General features: G+C 40.8%; 2 protein-coding genes across 3 annotated transcripts; one reads left to right on the forward strand and one right to left on the reverse strand.

Annotated features, from left to right (window-relative positions):
- The first annotated feature begins 1,360 nt into the window (after window positions 1-1,360).
- On the forward strand, window positions 1,361-4,984 carry trmt61b (tRNA methyltransferase 61B). Of its 2 annotated transcripts, none has more exons than XM_020641601.3 (7): window positions 1,361-2,367; window positions 2,456-2,558; window positions 3,149-3,339; window positions 3,440-3,531; window positions 4,413-4,618; window positions 4,711-4,794; window positions 4,895-4,984. In XM_020641601.3, the coding sequence occupies exons 1-7, from the start codon at window positions 1,585-1,587 to the stop codon at window positions 4,927-4,929; spliced, it is 1,494 nt and encodes a 497-aa protein (XP_020497257.2). In that variant the 5' UTR covers window positions 1,361-1,584; the 3' UTR covers window positions 4,930-4,984. The 2 variants fall into 2 exon arrangements, with proteins under 2 accessions (XP_020497257.2, XP_020497258.2); XM_020641602.3 differs by having other exon boundaries at window positions 4,714-4,794.
- Window positions 4,985-4,989: 5 nt separating this feature from the next.
- On the reverse strand, window positions 4,990-9,708 carry spdya (speedy/RINGO cell cycle regulator family member A). The gene is given in 8 exon segments (XM_065947695.1): window positions 4,990-5,705; window positions 6,585-6,620; window positions 6,623-6,908; window positions 7,061-7,232; window positions 7,311-7,396; window positions 7,484-7,542; window positions 7,659-7,943; window positions 9,526-9,708. Coding segments are annotated over 7 exon segments (954 nt in total). The 5' UTR covers window positions 7,912-7,943; window positions 9,526-9,708; the 3' UTR covers window positions 4,990-5,643.

Below are 9,708 nucleotides of genomic sequence, written 5' to 3' on the forward strand. Positions count from 1 at the left end.
TGTCACTTTATCTTGTCATTCTCTGCAAATACTGTCTCAGTTCCCTGCATAGTTAACGTCATCATTCATTTTGTTCTTGTATATACCCCCTGTTTTTATTTATCTTATCTATTCTGTTGAATGTGTATTTTGAGCTTACTTATCCTTACCTATCCTATCCTTCCCTACTGAACCAGCTGTATCCTGTTTCTTTCTTTTGTGGCTCTTTGCATTTATAGACCTCCTCCCTTCCCCTCATCTCATCTTCTTCACTAAACTCCATGTTGTGCTGTCAATAAGTGTCTCCAGCTCTGCTATGAGGAACAGACCGTCGTGCCACCTGCTGTGAGGCTCAACAGCAACAGTAACAGCTGTATCATCACAACTGTTGGATGTAGCCAACACTTATTTCAAATTAACAGCAAACCTGACACAAATCAGTGACACAGTCCACATTTAAAGAACTACAATGAATAAATGATGTTTTGTCATGCATATGCATGCACTCATTAGTTTGATGTAATGATAATTCACTATATTTGGTCAAATTGAGTTATTTAAATGAACGTTTTTCCGAAATTATAAAACAGCACTTGAACGCTGCAACACCACTTGAGAAGATAAAAGTATAGAAAATATAAACAAATACATTAGACATGAAGTAAAAAAGCTTTCTACTGCAGTAATGTTTAGACTGGAGCCTATGGTTGGAGCTTGAAATGAGGTATAAACCATATTTACAGTCTATGGCAGTGGTGTCCAAACTTTTTTTCTTGCGGGCCAAAATTGTCGTGTTAGAATCTCTCGCGGGCCACAGGTTTTTTTTTTTTTTTTTAAATATAGTTGAAAAAATAGTAAGACTTTGTAGATCAGAATCTAAAGAAACCCTTTAATAAAAGGAAATCAAATATTTAGATTTCTTCGTCCTACTTTATTTGTTTTTTTCTCAGAGCCTGTAACGTGGTTCATTCAGCTCAGGTCATTAAATGGTTAAACAACAGTCCGCTTGTTTGCAAAAACTTTGCATACGTTTTTTTTTCATAGTTTACAAAAAAAATGTGGAAAATAGTAAAAGCTGTAGATTTAAAAAAAACAACAACAACATACATGTTACTGAACATTTTGTTTTAGGAATATTGTTCAGCTCTTGTTAACATGAAAAATAAAAATAAGATAACGTGCCAATCTTAATCAATAAAATCTTCTGATTCTTCATATGAAGTCACGGGCCGCAAAAAATCCCCTCAAGGGCCGCAAATGGCCCTCGGGCCGCACTTTGGACACCCCTGGTCTATGGTATAAACCATGGTATAAACACATCTTAATGTCGCCCTCTGCTGGTAGACTTCATTCACTACACCTGTCGCTCAGTTATGACGTTGTTTTCCGGTGTGTTTTCCAGCATGGTGACCTCCATGGAGAGTAAATACAGCCGGTACTGTTTGCGCTCTTAATGGAGTAAGTGAGATATGAAAGTGTTTCGTGTTATATGGAGGATCTATTTTTGAAGTCGCAGAGACTCATCTGAGACTTCAATCACATTTTAATTCAACGGATGAGATCACAGTTCCATTTAATTTATATTTAAGGTCATAATCCGACGTGATGGCTGTGCAAACGCCGTTATCTGGACTTCTGTTTATGCACAGACTGTTGAGGATCAGCTCATCCACTCAGAGACATGTCAGTAACAGGGACATACAGGGAACACTACACAAACACAGGAGGGTGATCAGAACTTTTTCTACTGCTTCCTGGAAATGCAAAGAGAATGAGGGAGACAACGCAGACTCTTCTTCACCCCTGAGCACCAAGCTGACCCCCAGTCAAGCACTGATGTTCAGGAAGAGGCGACCCCTGTCCCCCCTGGAGAGGATCAGTGGCATGCTGCCCCAGGACACCCTGAGTCCTGAGGTGTTGCAGCTCAGGGAGCAGAGCAAGCAAGACCCTGAAGATGGGGCATGTATCCAGGAGTCAGTTACACAAGAGGACACTGGACATGAGTTTATCTCAGGTCCAGAATCCCATCATGCATCAGATGAAGCTGAGGAGCCAAACAGTTCTGATAGTCATTCAAACCCAGCATTTGATGGGGGTGAAAGTTGTCTTTCGGCCACTCTTCCAGGGGAGAACTTGATTGCATTTGGGGAGCTGCTTGTGGCGGAGTATCGAAAGCAGGGGCAGGTGGAGTTCAGGAAGATGTTCCAGCTGCAGACAGGCACACGGCTGCAGAGCGCCTGGGGGGTCATCATGCACAATGACATAGCCGGACAGCCTGCAGGTTGCTCCTTGAAAACAAACAGGGGTGTGTCACTCCTCATACGTCGAGCAAGTCTAGATGATTATGTGCTGTTCATGAAGAGGGGGCCGGTCATCACATACCCCAAGGTGCAGTATTTGTTTGTGTATTTGTACTTTGTCTGTTTTTTTCTTTTCTTTTTTTTAATTACAGATATTGTGTGTTTTGTTTTCCTAGGATGCTGTTACTATGCTCATGATGATGGATGTGAGTGAGGGAGACTGCGTGCTGGAGTCAGGTTCAGGGTCCGGGGCCATGTCTCTGTTCCTGTCCAGAGCAGGTTTGCATTTTTTTTCTCTTCAAAAGGTTCAAAGTGCAGATACTCTACTCAGCAAAGACATGTAGTTTAAGTATAACCTCAACATTTAAAAAAAAAAGTTGGGAGGTTTTGTAAAATGCAAAACAAAACATATGTATATGATGATTTGAAAAACTTTGACATTTTTTCATTTAATTTCATTTTTTTTTATTTGTTCTGTACATGTCAAAACACACAACAGAAAAAAAAAAAGGAAAAACGATTCACACTTTATCCAATGATCGGAAAGGAGCAGGGAGAAGAATAAATCTTGTTTTGCCTGCCCCTTACTCAAAAAGCAAACGATAAATGTCTGGATGGTCTGTCCAATTACAATCACTGAATGATTATCATGCCAACTTTAAACAAATCTGACAGTTCAGTCTTCACTTCCTCAGACATAAGAAGGAAAACACACTAACTGCCAACTTACCTATGTAAAGGAAAAAGACCAAAGACAGTGTATGAAGTTTGATCTGTTCATTTGGTTTGCACGTTACAGTCTGCAATTATTATTTTTGAAATATCTGTAACCGGGTTTATAATCCACATTATCTTAACGTTTTCAACAGTCGGCTCCAAGGGTCGCGTGCTGAGTGTGGAGGTCAGAGATGACCACCAAAAAAGAGCCATACTGAACTACAAGCGCTGGAGGGCAGCGTGGAGTCTGCGGCGAGGGGAGGAGTGGCCTGACAACGTCCAGTTTCTAAGCGCTGACCTCAGCACGGCGTCCTCACTCCTCGCTGGTCAGGGATTCCACTCGGTCAGTGCCTGTTTTTTTTTTGTTTTTTTAAAGATGGTGCTACACAGAGTTAGTTAGTCATTAGTGATTTTTTGTTCATTAATCTTCCTGTCTGTTGCAGGTTGCTCTCGACATGAGCAACCCTCAGCTGGTTTTACCCATCGTGATTCCACATCTGCACTCTGGAGCCGTTTGTGCTGTCTACCTCGCCAAGTGCGTACCTCCTTTTGTTTCCCTGTCATCTTTCAAATCTGACCTGAGACGAGGGGCTTTATACACTTGAGCCATACAAATATGATAGCTTCTTAACTGTATATACTTTATTCAATGTTCTCTGAAGGAATCTGTGGCATTTTGGGAGACCTGCAGGGAAGGTGTCAGACAAAGTGATTAACTGCATGCTGGAGAAACACTGTATCTTTCACAGCAAAGAGTCTCGATGAGTTGTGCAAGTTGACTTTTAGGAAATAAGCAAAATCAGCAAAGACATCAAAGACACATCTTGATCGACACGGATCTTAAAATAAACACAAACAGGTAGTTCTTCACAGGAGCTTTAAAGTTCAATATGACTAAATTAAACTGTGAACTTTAGCTTGACAGTAATTCATTTACTGTCGGTTTACAAACGATAATAAAATAATATAATGGTGACATGACAACTTGATAATGACAAGCTTCTACTAGTCTGGGACAATCTAGAGTAAGAGTGGTGTTCACCTTTCTGCAGAAGGGCGAATACACTTCATTTGAAATTTGCAACTCAGACAAATGCTGAAGTTTTCAGACCATTTATTAAAAGCTCCAATATCATGTTATCAGGAGGTGTATGGAAAGTATCAGGCAATAGAAAAAGAAGGGAAAGTAAGATAGTTTATCAAAATGTAAAAGTAAGAATCTTACTCTTATTATTTTTGTTTCTGGTTTAATATTAAAAATTCAAATGTTTCCTCCTTTCATTTTCTTGATCTGCCTCATGCATGTCCTGAAATGTGTCTATAGGGGTTGTATTGTTTTCATTAATCACTTAGGTCAGTGTTTGATTGAGTCAGGGTTGTAGTGTGTTAACTGCCCTGTCTGTTCCTCTGTGACAGTATAACACAGGTCACTGACATGCTGGAAGGGCTGCGATGTTTGAAGCTCCCTGTGCTGTATGAATCTATCATCGAGGTTCCCATCAGGGATTGGTTGGTGGCTCCAGCCCGCCAGAAAGACGGGAGCTACTGCACGAGGAAGGCCCCGATTCAGACTGAAAACCACATGGAGGAGGACGAGGAGACATCACGCGACACAGACAAAGGTGACTGTAACAGCATTATAAACCTTTGTTCTTTGGTCTTATATTTTACTCGGTTGAGAGCTTCCTTCATAAGGACCTTTGCTTTATTTTAGAAGAGACGACCACAGAGGAACAGCCGGCCTTTGGGAGTGTTCCTTACATTGCCAGACCACATCCTTTACAAAAGAGCCACACAGGTCAGATGAGAACTTATTTGTTGTGTTGACAACATCCAAAAACAGATTATATTTGATGTTATGAATACATTCTTATTTTGTATTTCTCCTTTTTTTTCAGCTTTCCTGGTGAAACTGAGGAAATATGTACATTAAATGTTTTGCCTTTTAAGAACCACAGAGGAAAATAAATGTTTGATTTCAACAACAATTATCTCCTCCCTGTAAGTAATGTGTGTGTGTGTCTGGCTCTTCTGAGACAAAAAAAACAAAACAATCATGTAACTCTATTAGAGAAGTATTGTTTGACCTAGTTCTGAAAATTCCATGGGATGATGGTTAATAAAACAAGAGCATAAATCAGATAATAAACAACCTGAAAAAAGACAAAGTTCAAGCCTTTATTTAAAAACAAAAAAGGCACAATTGAACTTTTTAACAGGCACATTGGCAACAACATTAGAAAAAAACCCACCCTGATAGAATCCCAGCATGTGACAGACATCGAAACATTTGATTCAGCAAAGATATAAATTAATATGTTTCAGATTTTGTGAAGTAGTGCTCTTCAGAAAATCCCAGAGGTGCCTCAGTCTATAAAATAAATAAATAAATATAAATAAATAATTACAAAGAACACTGTATGTAAAACATTTTTTTTTTCAATGTGCATGTTTCCATCAGTTTGTGATGTATGAAATTACATTAGCTCATTCTTACTAAAGAGTAACGTTGCTCTGAATCGGTACAGAGTTAAACACAAAGCTTAGACTTCACAGTAGATGTGGTATTAAAAGAGACGGTAATGCACAGAACATTTGGTTAAGTACAGCAACGGAGGCTGTGAAACTGCTGAGGTTGTGTGGCACTCTACTCTTCATTAATCCAGTCCATGGAGGTGTCGTACGAGGATCCACAGGAAGACTCATCCCCTGACAAAGAGGGGGGATGTAGAAACAAGTAGTTTAGTATAAGATAGGTTTGAAATATTTAGTCTTGTATCATCAGCTACCGACTGAGGTAAACTGTCGACCTGGAAATGTCCTTCATCTAAAGCCTTTTTCCGAAATGTACTCCTGAAAATGTCTATATGACTTCAGGACAGGCTGCCCCTGAACTCTTCCTGAGTTGCCTGTTCACAAATGAAACTCCCATCTGAGACCTTGTCTGTCAAACGGGAGCTCACCCCAACTAAACACGGACATTTTACCAGGAGGCTGGTCAGGAAAAGAGTCCTTAAATGATCCCGAGTGGGGAAATTCAAGTGTAAAGTCAGGGTGAAAAGAATAGGCTGTTTGCATTTACACATGCAGCTCAACAGAGTTTTTGTATGTGTGAAAACACCATAAAAATCATCAGACTTCACTTCCCTCACAGCAAGAAGGTTCCTGGTGTGAGTCCATGTCGGGCAGGGCCTTTCTGTCTGGAGTTTTCATGTTCTCCCTGTGCATGCTAAGGTACTTTGGCATCATCCCACTTTCCAACAACATGCTTGTAAGATTAAAGGGAGAGACTAAAATTACCATTTAGGTGTGCATGTGAGTGTGCCTGGTTTCTGTCTCTGTATGTCAGCCCTTTGATTGACTGGGGACCAGTCCGGTGACCACCCAATGACATTTGGAATCAGCTCCAGCCCCCTGCGGGCCCAAACGGGATAAGCAGTACAGATAATGGATGGATGGAATAACCCTTATATCCAACAGTGAGGGTTTCATGAGCATGCTCAATCTTAGTTGAACATCACTCTGGGGTCAAATTTAGGCTACATACACATGTAAAGGAGTCAAGATTTTAAAGTCAGTGATACCTTCTGGGAACCTCGTCCGCACAGCAGCAGGAGGAGGATGTTTCATGTCAATCTGCTTCCTGTGACAGGCCCTGGGTGGGGTGATTTCCACATGCTGTGCAGAGATGAATGGCCGTGGAAAGGCAGGGTTTCGCGTTTGTTCAGAAGAACCTCTGCAGGGAAGATCTAACCTGTTGCTTAGTTTACAGAGAGCACAGTAAACCGGGGAGGCTGACGGGCCACGGGGAAAACGAACTTGGGAATGGTCTCCGTACTGCCGCTGGGCAAATCCGTGGTGTTCAGGGCGATTCCGCTGCCACACAGAATGAGAGGGCACAATGGCCATAACCTGAAGCAGAGACATAGAGTGATAAAGACCAAGAAAATAAACAACAAGAAATAACAGAGGTGGAACTTCTGGCAATACATGTAAGCAATAATTTCAGAATGCAGCAAAAAAAGCCATTTAGCAGTCTCCTAAAGGACTTTCATTGTCTGTACCTCTTCACAGCAGCGCCTGCTGACGGCAGCTCTGTAGTCAATACGAGCCCAAAGTTTGTCTCGCTGCTTGATAAAGCGGGGAAATTGTTTCCTCCAGTTCTTTCCCAGGGCCCAAGGAAAAATCTCATACTTATTCTCCTCCTCATCCTCCTCCATGGTGTTGGCCAGATACCTAGGAACGGAGCACAGAAGACAAATGAATGACTGGAGGATATGTTTTAATCAGAATAAAATTACACTTTAGACTTACAAAGCGATAAATAAATTCTTCCTGGTGTATTCAGCTATAGGGAAGAGGGCCCTTTTGAAATACACAAATGTCATGGCTAGCAGGTACTGTTGAAAAAGGGAGAAACATGAAGTCAGGCAATGAAGCATCACAAGGCTTGAGAGATGTTCTCCTTTCACTAAAACATGAATTACCTTGTCAGTCATTTTGTAGCAACAGTCCATCAACAAAAAGTCCTGGACAAGGTCATCATCTGTAAGAAGACACGGTTATTCAAGTGAAATGCCTAATGTTCTAAATGTTTTTAATATTAAGAGTAAGATTAATTAACATGCTTAAAACATGATTTATTGGGTTTTTTTTATATACCAAAAAGTCTGAAGAATGCCGTCATTTCCTGACGCTGGATGACAAGAGTTGGATGCTCAGTGATTTGTAGTTTGTACTTCTCAAGCCATCGCTGTCCCGGCTGGCTCTTCCCTGGTGGGCCCTGGGCTTCCTGTCCATTTGGTCTTTTCATCCGCAGACTTCTTCTGATTTGAAGAGAGCGTAAACTGCTGGGTTTGACCCGGACAGTTACTGATGGAGGAGTCTGGCACCACTTGTGTGTGTGCTTCATCATGATTCAGTTTAGATCACCTGTAGTGAAGAGGTCTATGATGGGTTCAGAGAGGGGACACACCACAGAGGTGGTCAGAGGTGAACATTTAACAAATCATATGAAACACACAAGGGTACAATACACACTATCTGTTTTTACACAGTTAGGCTGAATGACGACATAACGTTAACTTTTAAGATAATTAGCCGACAGTAGTGATGTTACGTTTGACACTGAGGCTTTGAAGCATGTGTCGAGTAGGAGGGGCTTTTGTAGCCGAGGCCCCTTATCGAGGCTCGTGTCATTTTCAATGAAGCGTGTCATCGATGACAAACAAGGCCTCACTTCGAGTAGAACTACGTCATTGATTTGTTTGTGTTTCGGGTTGTGGATAAAAGGAAGCGAAACCCACTTGTCATGTCTCCTTGTGAGTTTGCGTTAGTTGGTTGTTGAGAGTTGGAGTTTTGGTTCTATTTTTCTCGAGAAATGGAGCCTGCGAGAAAGAGGAAAACGTCTCCTGTTTGGGAGCATTTTGAGTTATCATCTCCCAATAAGGTAAATGTTAAAACAAAACATTTGTTCAGTGGTTCCAGGAACAGAACCTGAGCCTCTATGTCAACGTGGTGCTGCCATAACCATTATACTACAAAGCTTTCATATATTACCATGCTGAATCGCTTCAGTTAGTTGTTACTATTTCTGTCACTATCATCATTATCTGTGTTCATTATCAATGGCTTATTATTTTTGATTTGAAGGTGAAGTGCTTGGTGTGCTTTAAGGAGCTTTCTTTCAATCTTTCTTTTTTCCTGGACTTGTAGTTAACATAGATCCTCAAACTGAACAATAGATTTATACATATTGTTGTTTCATAGGCTATATCTTGATAGGAAATCATAAAAAAATAAGATCACCGAATGATAATATGATTATATTAACTAAGGTATGTTATAAAGTAATATCACGTGAATCCTTATTGGTTACCGCAGTAGTACAATTTGCTATAACATGTCAGTAATGTAATGGCATGTGATGTGATCAATAATAATTTGGCTGCTCTAAATTGTTTTGACCAGTAAGTGTCACTAGTGTACACTGTGTTAGATGAGGCCTCGAGTAATGAATCTATCTGCGATACAATTGGCTGGAAAGCCTCATTGCTTCACAAAGCCTCATTTCGCCATCACTAGCTGACAGCCATCTAGCTAAACAACCCAGCTCATTCATGAGAGCAACCCATCCGGGTACTTTGCCCAAACGATGCCGGCCCCGCCCCTTTCTGGGTGAAATCATTCCATCTGAATGAATGGCGGTTAATGGAGAAGTTGGGGCCAATTTAAAGTCTTAAAACATGAAGAAATGACACTTTTTCTTATTAGGTATAAAGTTATTGCCGACCAAGCTCTTTCGTGATGATATAATTTAGCCATAAAACACATGTTGTTCACACTTCGGTATATTTTAAAAACAGGGTTGAACGACTAGCTTAAATTACCTTTTTTAATTATTCATAGATTTATCGGAAATTTACCGATTTTTTTATGTTGCTAACTTCTTTACCAGCGACACAGTGAGACAACAATTAACAGCACTAAAGGTTAAAATGTGCTGTTATAAAGATTTATAAATTCTTACCATTGAAGTCTTCAGTCTTTGACCACAGGAGACCGTAGTTAGTGCACGCGCCTCTGGATTCCGCGCCAACCTGCAGGCGGGGACGCGCAGCGCGCAACCGCCGCTCTTCTTCTACATTTTCTAATATTTACAGTCTATGGTTTTCTCCAGCAAGCACAAAACTTCACTCGTCCTATGTCTAAT

This window comes from Labrus bergylta, chromosome 18, assembly GCF_963930695.1.
Source record: "Labrus bergylta chromosome 18, fLabBer1.1, whole genome shotgun sequence".
Classification (NCBI taxonomy): domain Eukaryota; kingdom Metazoa; phylum Chordata; class Actinopteri; order Labriformes; family Labridae; genus Labrus; species Labrus bergylta.